The sequence below is a fragment of the Phyllobates terribilis genome, unplaced genomic scaffold (assembly GCF_046119375.1).
Source record: "Phyllobates terribilis strain yellow unplaced genomic scaffold, ASM4611937v1 Scaffold_4__5_contigs__length_816908805, whole genome shotgun sequence".
NCBI classification, from domain to species: domain Eukaryota; kingdom Metazoa; phylum Chordata; class Amphibia; order Anura; family Dendrobatidae; genus Phyllobates; species Phyllobates terribilis.
Genome location: NW_027362764.1, coordinates 463,733,330 through 463,756,234, shown reverse-complemented (window position 1 = coordinate 463,756,234; position 22,905 = coordinate 463,733,330). Strand labels below are relative to the sequence as shown.

General features: G+C 42.3%; 1 protein-coding gene across 1 annotated transcript in view; it reads left to right on the top strand.

Moving 5' to 3' along the window:
- Positions 1–22,905, top strand: part of PIGN (phosphatidylinositol glycan anchor biosynthesis class N) — a 363,689-nt gene that overhangs the window by 5,254 nt on the left and 335,530 nt on the right. Inside the window, exons 2-3 of the mRNA XM_073678652.1 lie at positions 9,994–10,242; positions 11,731–11,852. Coding sequence (XP_073534753.1) covers positions 10,022–10,242; positions 11,731–11,852 — 343 coding nt within the window. The 5' untranslated portion in view covers positions 9,994–10,021. The remainder of the gene's footprint in view (positions 1–9,993; positions 10,243–11,730; positions 11,853–22,905) is intronic.

The window sequence follows — 22,905 nt, the reverse complement described above, 5'->3', positions numbered from 1 at the left end:
CAAATATGAACCAAAAACATCAAATAAAAGGGAAATCGCAGCAATACCGTATAAGCGGAGAAGATTATTGCGTTTGATGCTGACACATATGGAAGAGATTAGCAGAAAAAAAAAGCTGCAATAGCGCAATGGGTGAACATGACTTATTAGTTTTATGGCTTGTTCACACCCTTCATTTTTGCCCTGTCTTTTTTTCGCAGTTTTTCAAGGATAAGAAATTTTGCACTTTACAGTCTAGAATCTCAAGCACATGCTCTTTATTTCTTCTGTGCGAACTTGAACCATTAACCCTTTTGCACCAGAGCCTGTTTTTGCCTTCGTGACCAGGCCAATTTTTTCAATTCTGCCCACTGTCACTTTATGAGGTAATTACTCTGGAACGCTTCAACGGATCCCCCTGATTCTGAGATTGTTTTTTCGTGACATATTGTACTTCAGGATACTGGTAAAATTTCTTCGATATCACTGCCGTTTATTTGTGAAAAAATCAGAAATTTGGCAAAAATTTAGAGAATTTTGCAATTTTCAAGCTTTGAATTTTTATGCCCTTAAATCAGAGAGATATGTCACACAAAATAGTTAATAAATAACATTTCCCACATGTCTACTTTACATCAGCACAATTTTGGAACCAACATTTTTTCTTGTTAGGGAGCTATAAGGGTTAAAAGTTGACCAGAGATTTCTCATTTTTCCAACAAAATTTACAAAACCATTTTTTTAGGGACCACATCATATTCGAAGTCACTTTGAGGAGCCTTTATGACAGAAAATACCAAAAAGTGACACCATTCTAAAAACTGCACCCCTCAAGGTGCTCAAAACCACATTCAAGAACTTTATTAACCCTTTAGGTGCTTCACAGGAATTTTTGGAATGTGGAAGAAAATAATGAACATTTTAACTTTTTTTTTCACAAAAATGTTACTTTAGACCCAATTTTTTTATTTTCACAGGGGTAACAGGAAAAAATGGACTACACAATTTGTAATGCAATTTCTCCTGTGCACGAAGATACCCCATATGTGAGGGAAAACCACTGTTTGGGCGCTCGGCAGGGTTCGGAAGGGAAGGAGCGCCATTAGACTTTTTGAATGTAAAATTTGTTTGAATAATTAGCGGACGCCATGTTGCATTTGGGGAGCCCCTGATGTGCCTAAACAGTGGAAACCCCCCACAAGTGACACCATTTTGGAAACTATACCCCTTAGGGAACTTATCTAGATGTGTGGTGAGCACCTTGAACCTACAGGTGCTTCACAGAAGTTTATAATACTGAGCCGTAAAAAGAAAATTTTCTATTTTTTTCCACAAAAATGTTTTTCATCCCCCAATTTTGCATTATCATAAGGGTAATAGGATAAATTGCACCATGAAATTTGTTGTGCAATTTCTCCTGAGTAAGCAGATACCCCATATGTGCGGGAAAACTACTACTTTGGCACAGGGCAGGGCTTGGAAGAGAAAGGAGCGCTATGTTTGCTGGGATAGGTTGCAGACACCATGTCACATTTGAAGAGTCACTGACATGCCGAAACAGCAGAAACACCCACAAGTGACCCCATTTTGTAAACTACACCTCTCAAGGAATTCATCTTAATTTTTAAATGTATACCATTGGGCAGTGAAGAAAAATAATTATATTTTTACCACAAAAAAATGTTTTAGCCTCAGAGTTTACATTTTCACACAGGGCAATGGGTAAAAATGGTGCTGAAATGTATCACACAATTTCTTCTAAACATGGCAATACCCCATATGTGGCTGTGCAGTACCTCTTAGCCATACGGCGAGACCCGGGAGGGATGGAGTGCTATTTGACTCTTGGAGAACAAATTATTGTAGAATAGTTTGCGGACTCCACATACACAGCCCCTAAGTGCTAGAAGAGCAGAATTCCCCCTCAAGTCACCCCATTTTGGAAATTATACCCCTTTGGGAATTTACCTAAAGGTGTAGTGACGATTTTGACTCCATGGGTCTTTTCCAGAAACAAGCAGCAGTGGATGCTGCTGAGTGAAAATTTCAAACTGCCGTTGAAGTGACCAGTACGCTGTAGTGACCAGTACGTTGTGCCCAGCTCGTGCTTCTGGAGACATGCACCTGTAAATTAGACATACTCTCATCGCTAGAGAAATGCCAAACATGTGGACCCTAAATGTAGTTTAGGCTCATTGTGGGGCTCAGAAGGGAGGGAGGCATTTGGATTTCAAATTTCAAAATTTTCTGAATTTCTTTTGGAGGGCAAGGGCCATTTCGCTTTCCCAGAGCCTTTGTGCTACCAGTAACTTGGAAGTCCCTTATATTTTTAACAGATGACAGACCTGAGTGGGGACTAGCTTTTTTTGAGGACTGAGTTGAAGCTTTTATTGGGAACATTTTACGTAACATTTATCCGGCGCTCTAGGCTGAGCACTTACATCGGGGTTTCCATCTAAATTTCCAAGTGATGTAATTCATGAAACCCGTGCAGGATCCATTCACTATAATGAGGCAGCAGAGTTACTCTGGACTCCGTCTGGCCTCTGTTTAGCGGTGTTCTTTTTTTTCAGAAGTGCACAAAACTGTGGCCAACCGCACTTTTATGCACGCCTAAAAAAACCTGACACCGTGGAATCACAGACCAGACGGCGTCCACAGTGCCTACATCTGCCTCATTACAGGGGATCTTCTGCTGGGGGTTCTGTCTAAATCACGTATTTCAGAGATTTACACGGAAACCCCGGTGTAAGCGCTCAGCGCAGAGTGCAGGATAAATGTGAGCCGAGCCTTATTGCGGTCTTTGTGAGACATAATAAACAAATCAGCAGCAGGTGAAAAATTGCTTTTCTTTTTTACGCCGTTCCTCGTTCGGTATAATTGATTAGACGACTTTATTCTTCAGGTCAGTGCGATTACAGAGATGCCAGATTCATATCGGGTTTTTATGATTGACAGCTGTCACACACTAAAAGACGCTTTTTTTTGCAAAATCTAGTTTTTCCATCACCATATTTTGAGAGCTATAATTTTTCCATATTTTGGCCGACAGTCATGTAAGGGCTTGTTTTTTGCGGAACGAGTTGACGTTTTTATTGGTACCATTTTTGGGTACGTGACATTTTTTGATCGCTTTCTATTCCGTTTTTTGGAAGGTAAAATGAACAAAAACCAACAATTCAGGATTTGTTTTTTGAGATTTTTTTTATGCTGTTCTGCGTGTGGTAAAAGTGATCAGGCAGCGTTATTTTTCGGGTCAGTACGTTTACAGCGATGCTACACTTATATAGTTTTTTTTATGTTTTGGCGCTTTTTACACAATAAAACTATAGAAAAAATATATTTTTTTTTACATCGCTTTATTCTGACAGCTATAACTTTTTTATTTTTCAACTGATGGAGCTGTATGGCATCTTTTTTTTTTGCGGGACAAGATGATGTTTTCAGCGGTACCATTTTTATTTCCACTCGTATTTTTGATCGATTTTATTCCACCTTTTGTTTGGCGAAATGATGAAAAAGCATAGTTTTTTGCTCCGTTTTTTTTTTATTACGGTGTGCACAGAAGGGGTTAATTAGTGTGACAGGACGCGGCAATACCAAATATGTGTACTTTTTTTGTTTTTGCATAAATATACGGATTTATTGGTTTAATATTTTATTTATTTTTATTTTGTGATTTTTTTTTTTTTTTTTTTTTTTTTTTCATTTTTTTTTTTAACAGTTTGAAAACATTTTTAGACTTTATTTTTACTTAGTCCCTGTAAGGGACATCAATTTTTATTTTTCTAATCACTGTTCTCATGTAATGCTATAGACATGTATTGCATTGCATGAGAGCTGACCGTTTTAAACTATCAATATCTCCTGCTAGACTTCAGCTGCTGGCTGAGCCTAGAAGGACACAGTGCATGGCAGACCTGGAGGTGGTCATGTGACCTCTGGCTGCCATGACAACGCCATGTCCTATCAGGCATCATGGGGTCCGTCGGAAAGGTGAGTGGACAATATCGCAATCGCTAGGGATCGCAACATCTAGAAGATAGCAAAGGGTTAAAACATCATTGGGACCTAATGGTGTCCCCTGTCAGAGCTACTGCTCTGCACTGCACCCGCAGCGCTTGCAAGACGCTGGGGGTCCTGAGCACTGCGGGACCACTGACCGTTTCTAAACGTCGGTGCTGCACAGAGCCCAGGCAGTGCTGACGTTTACATACAGTGGGCGGTCGTGAAGCGGTTAAAGAGGTGGTCCACTACAATGTATAATTCGTCCATCAATTTAAAACTTTTAAATAAATATTTTTGCAAATACCTGATGTTGCCATATTTGCCTATGAGCGGCGCTATTGCTGCTCCAAGGCTCCATTTGAAATAATGCGCTTCTTTCAAACTGCTTGCCAGGTTGCATCTAGGAACTGGAAAACTGTGATTCTGTCAGGGAAGGGCTGGAAAAACTTGAGATTAGGAGGGTAAAAGAACTGGTGGCAGCCAACATCAGCCGAGATGACCAATATTTCAATGGCAACTTTGACTTTTTAACAGGGAATTCAGCGTTATCAGTTCATGGCTTGTGATGAACTATTCTGGGTTGTAGTAGGTCTTTCATAAGCTCAGTCTTGCCTTGGTAACTGATAACATAGTAACATAGTCTTCCTTCAACCTTAAAAACTAAGTCCATCTAGTTCAACCCATAGCCTAACATGTTGATCCAGAGGAAGGCAAAAAAACCCATGTGGCAAACACCAAGCTCCACATTGGGGAAAAAAATTCCTTCCAGACTCCATACGACAATCAGACTAGTTCCCTGGATCAACGCCCTATCAAGGAATCTAGTATTTATAACCTGTAATATTATACTTTTCAAGAAAGGCATCCATGCCCTTCTTAAATTTTAACAGTGAATCACTCATTACAACATCATGCGGCAGAGAATTCCATAGTCTCACTGCTCTTACAGTAACGAACGTAAAGTAACGCTAAGTATGTGAACATGAAATATATGAATGGCATTACTGCTGTAGAAAATAAAAATAAATGAGAAATCTTAGCGTATAAATTGGCCAATTCATGTGTACCTGGTAGCCGCAATAAGGAGTTTCTTAAAATACCAGGACCCTATCAATGTGAAGACCTCTCTAAGAGAGAAACGCCTTTTCGCGGCTACCGGGTACACATGAATTGGCCAATTTATACGCTAAGATTTCTCATTTATTTCTATTTTCTAGAGAAGTAATGCTATTCATATATTTCACGTTCGCATACTTAGCGTTGCAGAGTGCTACTTTGTTTGTTAGTTGTATATGGAGATGGCTGCTCCTAGTAAGCACCTGTTCACACCTATTTCTTGTTTTGGAAGTGCCAGTCAGTTTTCTCTCTTTCATTGCTAAAATTAAGGGGCAGAAGCTTCTTTCCTCGAAAACTAAGGACCGTTTCAGTAGAAAGCCTGTGGACTCACTTTCAGCATATGTGCAAAGGGACACTTGGATGAGCACTTCTGCCCTGCATTTAAGCAATTGAAAAGGGTCTCAGTACCCTGACCCCCATTGATCAAAACAAAAAACTAGCTCTGGTTTTGTTCCATGAATCTTCTAGCAAAAAAGCACATTGAATTGGCAAACAGATTAATCTGTGAAGTGTAAACGGGCCCTAAATGTGCCATGGATGACCAGATCACATGTTTCCAGCATAATTTAGGGCAGCATGGTGGCTCAGTGGTTAGCACTCTTGCTTAGCAGCGCTGGGGTCCTGGGTTCAAATCCCACCAAGGACAACATCTGCAAGCAGTCTGTATGTTCTCCCCATGTTTGTTTGCATTTCTTCCGATGTCCTCCCACACTCCAAAGACATACTGATAGGGGATATAGATTGTGAGACCCAATGTGGACTGTGACAATAATGTCTGTAAAGCGCTGCGGAATATGATGGCGCTATACACAGTAAGTGAATAAAATAAGCAAAAATTTTAAATGGGCCTTTTTTTAAATTTAAAGAGGACCTTTTACCTTGACTAAAGTGGCCAATTTTTGCTCCTATTGTACTCCTGTCGCTCCCCTGAGTATGCCATTGTTTATTTTTTAAATCTACCATATGATTCCAGAGATATGTACCTTTTTAATTAGTGATGATTTTTCTAGTCTTTACCGAGGGGCGGTGCTCATTGGGTCATAATGCAGAGAATCCTGTGAGCCACGCCCCCCGGGGACAATCCTGCGAGCCACGCCCCCCGGGGACAATCCTGTGAGCCACGCCCCCCCGGGGACAATCCTGTGAGCCACGCCCCCCCGGGGACAATCCTGTGAGCCACGCCCCCCCGGGGACAATCCTGTGAGCCACGCCCCCCCGGGGACAATCCTGTGAGCCACGCCCCCCCAGGGGAGAATCCTGTGAGCCACGCCCCCCCAGGGGAGAATCCTGTGAGCCACGCCCCCAGGGGAGAATCCTGTGAGCCATGCCCCCCCCAGGGGAGAATCCTGTGAGCCACGCCCCCCCAGGGGAGAATCCTGTGAGCCACGCCCCCCAGGGGAGAATCCTGTGAGCCACGCCCCCCCCAGGGGAGAATCCTGTGAGCCACCCCCCCCAGGGGAGAATCCTGTGAGCCACGCCCCCCCCAGGGGAGAATCCTGTGAGCCACGCCCCCCCAGGGGAGAATCCTGCGAACCACGCCCCCCCGGGGGAGAATCCTGCAAACCACGCCCCCCCCCCGGAGAATCTGGTGAGCCACGCCCCTGGGAGAATCTGGTGAGCCACGCCCCTGGGAGAATCTGGTGAGCCACGCCCCTGGGAGAATCTGGTGAGCCACGCCCTTGTGTAAAGAACAAAAATACGCGCTAAATAAATAGGTCCAAATCTCTGGGCTCTTATTGTGGAATTTGAAAAAAAGAAAGATGTGAAATACCCGGGAATGAATAGGCCAAAACTGGCCACTTTTGAAGAGGTAAAGGATAGCTAAAACCCCTGAAATGTTTTCTAACCTCTATTTAGATAAGTTCTGATTCTGACGCTCTTTCCCTGTGTGGCTGCGGCGGAGGGAAGCTGCGGGTATTATGCCACCGTGGCCGAGTGTTACACAGCAGCAGATTGCTATTCCATGCGTTGCTGATCTATGGCTTTTCTTCATCTAGGGTCATACATAATGAAATGGTTTTATAGCGGGTTACCACAAGCAATTTATACAGGGGATGACAACGTGGAATGTGATCTTCATAATCCCTGAGGATAAATTGGGCAGATTGATGTCAAATCTGGAAGTCAGTCAGATAAATCAAGGACCAGGCTTGAATTATGTAGGAGGATCTGATGAATATATAATTTTTCAGGATTTTGCCGTGCTGCTGGTCCCTCTCTGCTTTATTTGTTAGGCAGCGCTCTCTTTCATGACCTAATAAATCATCTGTGGCCTGTGCAACCTCAAATGTATCCGTATAATATTATGCACAGTAAATGGATTTTAAGGACGCTCTTTTATTGCTGTAGTCCTGCATTTGTGGGGTTATAATATGCGTTTGTCAATGTTTTTGTTGTTTAGAGTAGGTCTTGGTAAATCATTTAGATGGCTGCTGCCAATGAGGACCACATTTCCGTTATTGATTTTCACTCCGCGTGAAGTATCTGCGTACATGCTTACATTGTGCATTAGGGGATATTACTTGTCTGTTAATCTGACAAGATTTTATAGTCGTAGGTGTAGTAATAGAAAGGACCACCTGGTGGCAGTACTGAGCTAAACACAGATGCATCTATACTGCATTCATAATCGTATGGAGCATATTTCAGTCCAAAAGTGATGCTATAGATGGAAAACTTCTAAGCAATATACAGTGGATTAGTATCTATTTTATGTATCACTGCTTCTTGCTTTACTGCCCGAAAATATAGACCTCTCTAAACAATGAAACTGCAACACCAAGAAGGAATAGTCATGAAATTTTAGAAATCACAAGATCGATAGACGTGTTAAAGGGTATCTGTCTCCTGGTGCTTCCTACTTCTTCTGAGAACAGCATAATTTATAACCAGAGACCCCGATCCCAGCGATGTATCACTTAGTTTACTGGGTGCTGCAGTTGTTATGCAAACAGATTTTTTTTTATGTAGCACAGCTCAGAAAGCTGCCCCCCGCCCACACACAAGCCTCTCTGTGTACATTGTATATAGACAGTGAGCTGCTAATTAGTGCTGGGGGTGAAGTTGGACAAAGCACACAGGCATCTTATCTGGCAGTGATAATCTCCTGATAAAACACTCATTTTATTGAAACAACGCCACACAGCCTAATAAGTGACACATCCCTGAAATCAGTGTCTCAACTCCTATTTCATGCTACCCCCAGATTACATAGCAAAAACCTACTGATAGATTTCCTTTAGTGACACGAAAATGATGAAAAAATGGATACAAAATGTTCAAAACATCTTGATTTATTCAGTATTGAGTATGAGTAGAAATACACGCAATTAGACATCTTAGCATGATGTCAGTGAGGTTAAAGGGGTTTCTGGTATAAGGAGAAAAGTCTGCACTCTATGACTGTAGACTGTGCATCACAAAATGTGTCATGATTCCCTGTATTCCCCTGCAGCTGTGTCATGAAGTAACTGCATGTATATGATTTTGCATACTTGTGGTCACCTGCCAACTAGACTACTGCACTTCTCTCAATTCCCTTTTATTGATGGAGCTGGATGAGACTAGTCTGCATATGACCCAAGTATGCAAATCACATACAGTACATCCAGTTGATCGTTCACCTGCAGGGAATCGTGACAATGTACACTTCCCACACTGTCACAATTTGGCTGTCGCATTGATTGATTTGCAGACTTTTCTTCTAAGGGTGTGCCACCCCTTCAAGAAATGAATGACGGTCATTGTATCCTTCCCTGCCAACACCAGTGCTATCTTTGCGGAGGGCAGTTGTGTTGTGTACTTGTGACCACCATGCTGGATTTGATTCAACAAAGAATAGTGATGGTGGCGACCTATAAGCATATAGGCTCATTCACAGGAGCATAACATGTTTTGCTGGTCAATTTCTGAACCTTCCCATTCCAGCAAAAAGCAGTATAGACTGTGTGATGCAGGATAGCACAGGATCTGATGCCCAAAAAAAAGTAACAACAGTATCACCCGATATCACACCATGTCAGTTGCGCATGAGTTAAAGGAGGATAAACAGAAGCTTGTGGCATATTGCAGTTGGCTACTAGATATAATTGGAGGAGGCCATTTGGACTCATAGTAATATATAATTTCCATTTATGTATATAATTCCAGAGAAATGGTAATTGGCACACAGAAAAGTAACGTGAGCTGTACCATCAGCGACTTTATGACCCAAGAATTAGAGGTGTTATCCAGTACTATTATTTTTTTTACTGCTAACTACCTGCCCTCTCTGCCGATTCAGGACGCTCACAAACCGTTTCTGTCGGCAATTCTGTGGCTTCTCTTCTTTTCTGCTCCGTTGACGGAGTGTGACTGCCAATGCTGATTGACAGCTGGCTCCCTGCTGCCTAACTGCGGGAAGCTGCTGTCAAGCAGCTTGATGCCTGCAGTCACGCCCTGTTGACACAGCAGCCCGGAAGAGGAAAAGCTGCTCTGTTGACATGAAGCTGCGGAATCCCCAGCAGGACCAGTCAGTGACCGCTCTGAGCCAGCGCCAGGTAGGATAAGCCGATAGTTAGCGGATACCTGCCTGTTAACTCGTAGGCCCATTGTAAAGAAATAAACTAGTCCCAGAAAACTCCTTTAATGCGCAGTTATGAATAGTAGGTCCAATATCCAGTGATGAGAATGTGAGCACAGCCGTGTATATGGACAGTATTCAGCAAATCGATTCACATGAGTGAGTATTATTCGTTCGGGGGTCTGTTTTTCGTGGCCTGTACTAGAGTCTGTTGGCGTGGATATGCTCTAAAACTTCTAACTGTAAAACGTGATTTCTTTGTTCAGGACTCTTATATGTGGTAATATCAGGAACAATACTGTGCATTGAATTGTCTCTTTCATTTGCAGGCAGTGTCGGCGCATCGTTTTCTAGAGGATGCTACTGTTTTTCATTGTTGGCTTGATTGTCCACCTTGTCTTCTTCATATCCATTTTTGACATCTATTTTACCTCTCCACTTGTCCATGGCATGACGCCACAGCGTACGCTGCTCCCACCACCTGCAAAACGACTGGTTCTGTTTGTGGCTGATGGGTTGAGAGCCGACACCTTCTTTGAGTTGGATGAACATGGTCTTCCTAGAGCCCCTTATCTTAGGTGAGGTTAAACTTTGAGACTAAGATTTCATTATTCTTTTTTTTCATAAAAATCCTCTCTGGTTTAGCAGATTTTTTTCAAGCAATAAGGAAAATTCCTGGTTGCATAACCTTTGTACAACAGTTCTAAATCTAAATAAAATGTTAAATTCATAATTTTTGATTGCTTCCTGGTACCAAGAATATATACATTGTGGAAGCACAGATAATAATAATAATTTTATTTTTAAAGTGCCAACATATTTTGTGTTACTTTACAATTCAGAGGGGACTTGTGCAAACAAGGTAAGACATGACCGAGTAACATATATTTCAACAGATACCAAGGAGAGTGAGGGCCCTACTCGCAAGCTTACAATCTATGGGGAAATAGGGGTAAAAATGAAAGTGCTTGTCATATATGGTCCAGCCATCAGTATAATCAATAGGAGCATTCAACTACTGCTGCATGAATCGGTCACCAGCCAGTATGTGTACAAGTACAGATACAAAGTGCTACTGAGTGTATGGAAGGGAGAACTGGGAAAAGTTAATCAGTGAGGTGATAGTCCACTCTAAAGAAATGTGTTTTTAGGGCACACTTGAAACTGTGTATACTGGGAATTAACCAGATTGTCTGGGGTTGTGCGTTCCAGAAAACTAGTGCAGCACGAGAGAAGTCCTGGACACGGGAGTGGGAGGATCATATTATAGAGGATGTTAGTCTTAGGATGAGATGGCGTTCTGCCCACTTTTTTTCCCCCTGTTCCACAATACCTGGCCACATCTTCATATTTTCAGTGTAGCGAGGAAAAGCTATTGTCAGATTCCCCCATCTGTGGCTTATCTCCCACAAGAACAGAGGATCAGGCATGATCGACTCTGACATGCCCAATCTATCTTTCTTCTGACATTTGCCATCTGAGCACACACAGGAGCTAGTTGACACGCTTGACAAACATTTATTTAATTTTTTTGTCCAGCTTAAAGGGTTGATCACTGTGATAAAAAGGAAATTAAGAAAGGTAAAAAAAAAAGCAGGATGGGTTAAAAGAAGCATCCCTCTAGGATTAGGATTTATTGTTACGTATACATGTTTAATGTTTGCTGAACGGTTAATTCAAACCTATTGAACTATAAATTAAAGAAGCAACATTTATCATATTGATCACCCACCGTTCTCATTTCTGTACTGCGCAGCCCCTCGCCGGTCTGCACTTCCTGCTGCAGCTATGATGTCCTGGCACAGGGACATGTGATTGCTGCATCCAATCCCCACTGTGGCCATTGATTGGCTGCGGAGTCATTTCCTGTGTGTCAAGAAGGACTAGTGAGGAATCCAGGAAGTATCCTTGTGGGTAGGCAGGAGAAGGAATAGTTCTGCCTACAGTAGGGATTCAGGATCTGATAACATTGGTCATTCCCTACTGTATTTTATTTGATAATCACCTTGTATATTCATTGTTACTGATTTATTATTAATGTGTACTACCCTCTCTGGTCTTTTCAGAAACATAATACATACTAAGGGTAGTTGGGGAGTTTCTCACACTCGAGTTCCTACAGAGTCCAGACCAGGACATGTTGCACTCATTGCTGGATTTTATGAGGATGTCAGTGCAGTTGCGAAAGGTATGTAAAGAATTTTTTTAAAAATATTTTTAAATCATAGTAATTTGTTTGCCATATGTTCTTCAATTATTAGCTAGTACACGCTTTTGACACTTTCCCATGACAAAGTTCATTTTAACCAATAGATCTTGGAATAATAATAAGTTCCACAATTGGATGTGTTTAAATAAAATGTTCCTGTGCTGAGGTAATCCTATAAATGTGCCCCTGCTGTGTACTGTGTAATGGCTGTGTCTGACCGTACAGGGACATGGTCTGATCTTACCACAGCTCCTGGGCAGGGGAGGAAGCAAAAGAGTATACAGACAAGACAGCATGGGATCTGAAATGATTGTTTCTGTGAGGTGAAACAATTTCACTAGATATTGTTAAATGGGTATTCCCATCTCTAAGATCCTATCCCAATATGTAGTCTGTGTAATAATAATATTAACCTTTATTAGAAACGTTTAAAATAGACCCAAAGTGCAATTGTGCATCCAAAAGTATAAGATGTACCGTATAGTACTAAATGGTATAATGAAAAACCAAAAAATAGGAAATATGTTGCCCAAAAAAATGGGACAATCCTATATAGGTACAGTCAAAGGGTCCTATGAGATACCCCCTCACAGGTAAGCTGGTAGAGTCTTATAGGTAGTAATAATGATATAATCCACCAACAGACCATACCCTTTCTAGCATAATTCCCACCCGACAGTAAACCATATCAATTACAGCCACACTATTAATAGGCTTACATAACAACACATGGCCATAGGGAATAGTACAGGCTAACTTAGTACATGTAAGATCAGCCAAACATATATATATGCACAAAGACAATCAAATTACGTCTGTGGTTAACTAAACCATGTAACCACATAAAAATTATACCACCATATACTCGTGGTGTCAAAAGTACATCATACGATCATAGAGGAAACCTATTCAACTTATCTGATCCTCCATTGATGAAGGTATGAGAAGACATATGTAGGCGGGCTCCCGACGCGTTTCCCTTTTGTCATCAGGGGAGTAAATATGCCCAAATTTATGCCCCCATTCGCTTGAATATGTTGGACGGCTTATTTCTTTCCAGAAATGATCATGGTGCTTCTTATACACATGCTGCACGCTAGACCCGGCGGTGCACTTCCGGGTATGACGTAATATCCTGTGCGCGGTCACAAATGAGTGACAACATCCGGTCAGTGGAACGCACATGGAGCGCACCATTCCCGCGCATGCACATATGGTATTCAATAGGAATCCTCTTCCATACCACATGGGGGCGTATGGTAAATACACGCTCATCATGGTGACGCTCCGGATGCAGAGCTCATTACGATATATCCGCATCACAGAGTGACCTTACTAAGGGCCCCGTCACACTAAGCGATGCAGCAGCGATCCCGACAACGATACGACCTGTCAGGGATCGTTGCTGCATCGCTAATACATCGCTGGTGAGCTGTCAAACAGGCAGGCTCACCAGCGATCAGGGGAGCAGCGATATCGTGGAAAGAATCGTTCCACGATGTCCTGCTCCAGTTACCAGCCTGCTGCAAGCAGGAGCAGGCTGGTAACTATGGTAAACATCGGGTTACTAAGTGCGCGTGTGCCCCTAGTAACCCGCTGTTTACCATGGATACCACTCTGCTACGGTGCGCGGGAGCCTCCGAGCACCGTAGCAGAGTGGTATCCATGGTAAACAGCGGGTTACTAAGTGCGCGCGTGCCCCTAGTAACCCGCTGTTTACCATAGTTACCAGCCAGATCGTTGGTCCCGCTGGTCACACACAGCGATGTGTGCTGGCCAGCGGGAGGCCAACGACCAAAAAATGGTCCAGGACACTTTGCAGCGATCAGCGACCTCACAGCAGGGGCCTGATCGTTGCAAAGTGTCACACACAGCGACATCGCTGGTGAGGTCGCTGGTGAGTCACCAAAACCATGACACAGCAGCGATATCGCTAGCGATATCGCTATGTGAGACGGGGGCTTAAGACTTATAGAGATCAGATTGTATCCTGGTGGGAGGTGCAGAGCCTGGACAATTATATTAAGTCGGGCATTGTACAACGCCATCTTAGGATTGCTCTGTCACCAGGCTATCATTACAAAAATCCAAATTTATTGATCAAGTGGGAAAAGGAAGCAACATAAAGTTCCTTGAGACTTATGAAGCTTTTGTTAGAGGAGGAAAGAGTGAATTTACATAATTTGAACGAATCTCTTAAGGAACAAATCGAAATTGCAAAAAATTTTTCAGCAGAACCTGAATTCCAAAACAAGGAGATAGGTCTCCAAAATGGTCTAGAGAAATGTCAGTTTCATCTGAAAGAACGAAAACATAGACTGTATAGTAGAGACCTTCAGGAGTTCATGGATAAGAAAGCATACTCTATATCCATAGGACATACTCAGAGGGGACCTGAGACTGACATTTCTTCTTCTGAGACTGAGATCTCTGATTCAGAGGTTCGATCTAGACATTCTAAGGGTAAAGGGAGAGGAAGAGGGGGTAATCGAGGCAATAGAGGAGGTGGTAGGAGATCCCCCTCAAAGGGACTGTTTTTTAGAGTACAATTATCCTCTGCGCAACCGTCTAAATTCCAGCAGTGGCCGTTAAAGACTGCTACCTCCTCTTCTGGAGAATATTTATCTCCCAACTCCCACTTTAACCAACCCCACAGTAGCTCTCCTGGACAGTACGAATCCCAGGTTATCATTCTATCCTCCAGGCCCATTAACTGCACAGAAATGTGTGTTTTAAGTAAAGGCCTTTCCTTTGTCCCGACTACTGATTTGAATCACTTTGAAACCATTAAGGACCTTAATCTTTTCATCAGGAAGTTAAGGTAGAAAAAACATTTTTATCGGGAGAATAGGAGAACCTGTTCTGAATTGGGTATTTCAGAGGATTTACTTCAAGATGTTAGATTCCTTTACCATCTGAGAGATAGCAACTGTAATCTTGATGGGAATGGTCCCTTCACAACCCTCAAAAACAAAAGTAGAAGTATGCCTCCGTAATCTAGTGATCCTGGATCTATAGATGTCTTTCTTGATCTTGTTACGAAGGATATCATGGATCTACCCTCTACAAAACCTACTTCCAGGAATAATCTCACGAAACTTGAAATGCAGAGTCTCTGTGGTCTTGAAAATGACACTAAGATTACTATCAAACAATCTGATAAAGGTGGGAATATAGCGGTCATGAATACCACTGACTATAGAGATCTATGTATGACACTACTTAAAGATCGTACAAGTTATGAAGTTGTTGCCACTAATCCCACAACAGGTCTTTTAAGGGAGCTGAAGCTTTTGGTTGATGAGGGAGTTGTCACTGGAGTTATGGATAATAAAGAAAGGGATTTTCTTTGTCCATAGTATCCGACTATGGCTACTTTCTATTGTCTGCCCAAAATACATAAGGGTTGCAATCCCCTGAAGGGTAGACCTACAGTGGCGGGTACTAACTGTCTCACACAAAATTTGGGCATTTATCTTGATCGTATACTTAAACCATTTGTGGGGTCCCTGAGCTCGCATGTTCGTGACACCACAGACCTATTGAGTAGGCTGGATGGGGTCTGCCTTGAATCTGACATGATTTTATGTAGCATTGATGTAGAAGCATTATATACATCCATTCCACATGCGACGGGTCTTAAAGCGGTGGACCATTACCTAGGTACTAGAGGTCGTCAATTCAGTAGACACAACACCTTTGTTCTACGTTCCCTTAAATTTTGCCTCACCAGAAACTTCTTTCTTTTTGATAAAAAGTACTTCCACCAGCTCAGGGGCACTGCGATGGGGAGCCCTTGTGCCCCCTCGTATGCTAATTTGTTCCTGGGCTGGTGGGAGGAAACAAAGGTTTTCTGTGAACCTGCCATTCCTTTGAGTGACAGAGTCGTCATCTGGCTACGATATATTGATGACATATTCGTCATTTGGAGAGGATCTGAATCTCTCTTTGGTGACTTTGTTACACAACTTAACACGAATGATATCGGCCTACGATTTACGTATGAGTGTAATCATAACAGACTGCCGTTTCTCGATGTCTGCATTCAGAGAAAAGAAAATGGTGAATTGAGCACAAGCAATTATATAAAACCTACGGCCACTAATTCTCTCTTGAAGTGGGAGAGTGGTCATCCTGGCCCACTAAAATGAGGAATCCCAAAAGGACAATATTTGAGGATACGTAGAAATTGTTCTGACCTTAATGTGTTTAAAAAACAGGCCAATGACCTACGTGAACGTTTTGTTGAGAGAGGCTATCCCAAAAACATTCTTTCAGAAGCCTACAATAACTCATTGGTAAAAGATCGTAAGTCTCTATTGACCCCCAAGACTGTTAAAGAAGAGGTGGATATCTCTAGATTTATCACCACTTTCTCCAGTGGGGCCAATGAGGTCAGAGAGATTCTCAAACGTCACTGGCCTGTTTTGCTTATGGATGCAGACGTCAGAGAGGCGATAGGTCCTTTTCCTCAAATCACTTTTTGTAAAGGCAGGTCACTCAAGGATAGGCTGGTACATAGTTTTTTCAAGGAGACCCCTGATCCATTATGGCTGGGCAATGAAACCAAGGGTTGCTATAAGTGTGGAAACTGTTGAGCTTGTGAGTCCGTGACGAGGGGCTGGACCTTTTTTGGAAATGTGACTGGGAAGGAATACACCATACGACATTTCATCAATTGTCGCACCACCGGAGTAATATACAAGGCCACGTGTCGCTGTGGCATGGAATATGTGGGCAAGACAAAACGTGAGTTTAGAAAGAGAATTAGAGAACATGTTCGTGACATTGTTAACAAACGTGACACTCCGGTATCTAATCACGTTAATAATATGCACGGTGGAGATGTCAGATACATCCAGTTTATGGGAATGGACAGGATAAAACCTTCTGAAAGAGGGGGAAATTGGGACCAAAGGATTTTACAAAAAGAATGTAAATGGATTTTTTGGCTTAAGACATTGCAACCACATGGTCTCAATGAACAACTATCCTTCATCTCTTTTTTGTAATCTGAGGGCCTTACAGGGACTAAGTAAAGTAGGGCCAGCCGCCGACGAGTGGGAGCGCCAATCTCGTTCCCCATAGGGTGCCAACCTCTGTGTTACGTAGGGCCAGCCACTATATTAGCTTTAATCTAGGGCTATGATAGGTCCTCCTCATACTTTTCCCTTTTTCCCACCTTGTTCTTACATATCCTCTGGTCGTGTCCATGCGAGCTCGCGGGCCCCCACATGATCATTTTCTATATTCCTCAGGTTTTTTGTTCTATCTATTGCATCCCTTGACCTCAGTGTTCCTGCGTACATATACAGTGGTGGCCAAAAGTATTGTCACCCCTGCAATTCTGTCAGATGATACTCAGTTTCTTCCTGAAAATGAATGCAATCACAAATTCTTTGGTATTATTATCTTAATTTAATTTGTCTTAAATGAAAAATCACAAAAAGAATTGTCCTAAAGCCAAATTGGATATAATTCCACACCAAACCTAAAAATGGGGGTGGACAAAAGTATTGGCACTGTGTGAAAAATCATGTGATGCTTCTCTAATTCGTGTAATTAACAGCACCTGTAACTTACCTGTGGCACCTAACAGGTGTTGGCAATAACTAAATCACACTTTCAGCCAGTTAACATGGATTAAAGTTGACTCAACCTCTGTCCTGTGTCCTTGATGTTACCACATTGAGCATGGAGAAAAGAAAGAAGACAAAAGAACTGTCTGAGAACTTGAGAAACCAAATTGTGAGGAAGCATGAGCAATCTCAAGGCTACAAGTCCATCTCCAAAGACCTGAATGTTCCTGTGTCTTCCGTTCGCAGTGTCATCAAGAAGTTTAAAGCCCATGGCACTGTGGCTAACTTCCCTAGATGTGGACGGAAAAGAAAAATTGACGAGAGATTTCAATGCAAGATTGTGCGGATGGTGGATAAAGAACCTCGACTAACATCCAAACAAGTTCAAGCTGTCCTGCAGTCCGAGGGTACAACAGTGTCAACCCGTACTATCCGTCGGCGTCTGAATGAAAAGAGACTGTATGGTAGGATACCCAGGAAGACCCCACTTCTTACCCCGAGACATAAAAAAGCCAGGCTGGAGTTTGCCAAAACTTACCTGAGAAAGCCTAAAACGTTTTGGAAGAATGTTCTATGGTCAGATGAGACAAAAGTAGAGCTTTTTGGGAAAAAGCATCAACATAGAGTGTACAGAGAAAAAAAAGAGGCATTCAAAGAAAAGAACACGGTCCCTACAGTCAAACATGGCGGAGGTTCCCTGATGTTTTGGGGTTGCTTTGCTGCCTCTGGCACTGGACTGCTTGACCGTGTGCATGGCATTATGAAGTCTGAAGACTACCAACAAATTTTGCAGCATAATGTAGGGCCCAGTGTGAGAAAGCTGGGTCTCCCTCAGAGGTCATGGGTCTTCCAGCAGGACAATGACCCAAAACACACTTCCAAAAGCACTATAAAATGGTTTGAGAGAAAGCACTGGAGACTTCTAAGGTGGCCAGCAATGAGTCCAGACCTGAATCCCATAGAACACCTGTGGAGAGATCTCAAAATGGCAGTTTGGAGAAGGCACCCTTCAAATATCAGGGACCTGGAGCAGTTTGCCAAAGAAGAATGGTCTACAATTCCAGCAGAGCATTGTAAGAAACTCATTGATGGTTGCCGGAAGCGGTTGTTCGCAATTATTTTGGCTTAAGGTTGTGCAACCAAGTATTAGGCTGAGGGTGCCAATACTTTTGTCTGGCCCATTTTTGGAGTTTTGTGTGAAATGATCAATGATTTGATTTTTGCTTCATTCTCTTTTGTGTTTTTTCCTTGCAAGCAAATTAAATGAAGATAATAATACCAAAGAATTTGTGACTGCAATCATTTTCAGGAAGAAACTGAGTATTATCTGACAGAATTGCAGGGGCGCCAATACTTTTGGCCACCACTGTATGTATCTATTTCAATACTGTGACCAGGTACTGCACTTTACTCTGTGGTATGTGATCCTGAGTGATCTCATCGATTTTGTGCTTTGAGTTCACTGGATCACTCTGTGATGCGGATATATCGTAATGAGCTCTGCATCCGGAGCGTCACCATGATGAGCGTGTATTTACCATACGCCCCCATGTGGTATGGAAGAGGATTCCTATTGAATACCATATGTGCATGCGCGGGAATGGTGCGCTCCATGTGCGTTCCACTGACTGGATGTTGTCACTCATTTGTGACCGCGCACAGGATATTACGTCATACCCGGAAGTGCACCGCTGGGTCTAGCGTGCAGCATGTGTATAAGAAGCACCATGATCATTTCTGGAAATAAATCAACCGTCCAACATATTCAAGCGAATGGGGGCATAAATTTGGGCATATTTACTCCCCTGATGACAAAAGGGAAACGCGTCGGGAGCCCGCCTACATATGTCTTCTCATACCTTCATCAATGGAGGATCAGATAAGTTGAATAGGTTTCCTCTATGATCGTATGATGTACTTTTGACACCACGAGTATATGGTGGTATAATTTTTATGTGGTTACATGGTTTAGTTAACCACAGACGTAATTTGATTGTCTTTGTGCATATATATATGTTTGGCTGATCTTACATGTACTAAGTTAGCCTGTACTATTCCCTATGGCCATGTGTTGTTATGTAAGCCTATTAATAGTGTGGCTGTAATTGATATGGTTTACTGTCGGGTGGGAATTATGCTAGAAAGGGTATGGTCTGTTGGTGGATTATATCATTATTACTACCTATAAGACTCTACCAGCTTACCTGTGAGGGGGTATCTCATAGGACCCTTTGACTGTACCTATATAGGATTGTCCCATTTTTTTGGGCAACATATTTCCTATTTTTTGGTTTTTCATTATACCATTTAGTACTATACGGTACATCTTATACTTTTGGATGCACAATTGCACTTTGGGTCTATTTTAAACGTTTCTAATAAAGGTTAATTTTTATCCCTCTGCTATTTTTTGTACAATTGTTTGGGTACCACATTAGCTTATCCTAATAATAATATAAGCAAATACCTCCAATTAGAAATGCAGTACAGTTTTTTTGATTGGCTAGGTCTCTTTCCTCATGTGCAGGCATTGCAGGACCTTGGGTATCCATGGTTACGTCCACTGATAAACTGACCGTTAGTTAGCTAGCTGCTAGTGGTCGTAACTATGGATGCCTAAGGTCCTGTACTGCCTGCACATGAGGAAAGAGACATAGCGAATCAAAAATACTATATTACATTTCTAATTGGAGGTATTTGCTAACGTTATTATTATTACACCTACTACATATTGGGATAGGATCTTGGAGATGGGAATACCCCTTTAAGCAATATTTTCCCTCAAAGAAAGAATCATTTATGATCCTGTGCTGCAATGTCTGTATACTCTTTTGTCCCCTGCCCAGGAGCTGTGGTATGATCAGACTATTTTCCTGCGCAGGCACAGCCATTACACAGTACAAAGCAGGGGCACATTTATAAGATTATCTCAGCACAGAAATATTTTTTAACACATCCAATTGTGAAAATTATTAGGTTTGAAAGATCTATTGATTAAAATTAACTTTGTTCATGGGAAAACCCCTTTAAAGCCTCCTTCACACATCCATATAAAACAAGTATGTGAAAAACTGGTACCGGTGTCATCAGTGTTTTCCACCTGTGTGTCATCCGTGTGACCGTCTTTACCATCAGTGTAGAGAGTGTGAGGGATCGGCTCTGTGGTAGACGCTGGTTCACACCCAGTGATGCAGTTCATTGGTCCAAACAAACAGGCGGTTTATTAAATGTCCATAAGCCATTCAGGATAACAAAATAAAACAGCCTCTTCCAGGTACAAAAGATATAACCGAACAAAAATCAGAAATAACCAGTCCATATAAAGCACGGGCTCAGCCATTTAAATGGTCTGAACAGCACATGCAAGGCCTCTTCCCTCACCTTGCAAACACACAAAGTGAGACAACACCAGCCGCCTTAAATCAGGACATTTCAAGACTTGGACTGGAGGTAAGTGAGCAGCCGATTCCCCCACCCCCCTCCCCCACAGCTCTTTCAGCTGCTCGTAAAACTCGGACCCATAATCCGGGCCCAGTAAAATACCTCTCAGCACTATGTGTGCTGGAGCCTACTTCTCCAGGTTCTACATCACTGAGGCTTGGCACCTTGGGGACACGTACCTCCCGTCTACGACCTTTTCAGCTGCCACCTTACTAGAGAAATAAGGTGCCCACTCAGCGTTAGGTACAGAGGTGTGCGGGCTGAACTAGAGAATCCAAATTAAGTCAAATAGCAGGAAATCAGCCGCACTCGCATTGAGAATTTTTTAAATGATTGCTTGTATTAATTTATTTACAGTACAATATGTCACCAAAGTGCTGGGTAGAAGAATATAGAGCGACAAGTTTTATTTACGTTTCGAACTGTTTCGGGACTTTTTCAAACGTCGCTTTAATCACAAAGATAGTGTACATGCTGGAGCCTGTTCTGCGCAGTACACCCTATCATTGTGATAAAAGGGAACCTGTCAGGTCCTCCATGCCCTCCAGTCCAGCAGCATTCACCTCTGCATGATTAAACTCCCTGTCTAACGAGCCTGTATAACATAATTCAGTTATATAAATGCTTAAAAAACATTTAGAATGTCCCTGTTTCCTATGCCAGTGAGGGCTTTGACTAGTCAATGGGGTCAGCACTCTTTCTATGTTATCATGCCCCTGTGGACGTGATAACATAATTTGCACGAGCAGCATCATCGCCAGCTCATGCAAATCTGCGCATGCGCGCCGCTCATTCCAGCAGCATCACTGTACCTCTGTAGCCGGGTGTACGCTTCCAGGCTTCAGAGGCGCGCTCTGTGCACGTCCGGAAGTTTAGAAGATGGCTTCCGGTCATGCGCAGATTTGCATGAGCTGGTGATAACATAGAAAGAGTGCTGACTTGTCAGGGGAACTAACGCTCCATTGACTAGTCAAAGCCCTCATTGGCATAGGAAACGGGGACATTATAAATGCTTTTTTTAAAGCATTGATATAGCTGAATTATGTTATACAGGGCTGGTTAGGCAGGGAGTTAAATCATACATAGGTGAGGGCATGGGGGACTTGACAGGTTCCCTTTAAAGCAATGTTTGAAAAAGACCCAGGACGGGTCGAAACATAAATACAACTTCTCGCTTTATATTATTCTACCCAGGACTTCGGTGAACTATTGTACTGTAAATAATTAAATACAAGCAATCATTTAAAAAATTCTCTGTGCTATTTACCATCAGTTGTCGTCAGAGGTTTTCCGGCATGGATAAAGAAAAGAAATTAATGACGAAGCTTCCCTATACTTTGCAGTGTTAAACAATGACAGCACACAGATGATACTCTGATGCCATCCATGTGCTGTATGTGTTTTTCTTGGACCCATAGGCTTGTATTGGCCCTTTGTCATCCGTGCTGATGGAGAAAAATGGACACGTGCACAGCACCATTGAGTATATTCGGTACTTGTATCCTTGAAAAAAACAGATACCACATGTACTGGAAACATGGCTGTGTGAAGAAGGCCTAACGCTGTTCTGTTGGTTTTAAAATCGATTCATATATGTAATCCTAAAATAATATATATAGTTATTAACATAAAGTGCTTTTATTGTACAAAACAACTATTAGGTTCTATACACAGATGGCAGATTTATCAATGCTGCCTATAAGATAAAACAGACCTTATGAACCTCAGCAGCCTTCCATTCACCAGAGAAGTTTAATAACATGAAAGCTGAATTCTCATTGGCTGCTACGGGCAATAAATAGTTTTCTTTCTCTTTTAGACAGCATTGATAAGCCAGGTCCATTGCCACGATGTGTCTTTTAGGTTGCATCTCTTCTATTTATTAGGCTTTGTGTAACCAAAGTGCATCTGTTCCAATTAATAATTCCCTATTCTAGTACTTAGTGCATACTTTTTCAACCATTAGCACACCAGTGCTTGTCTGTAGAAGACGTCTGAAAAGTTCTAGCCAT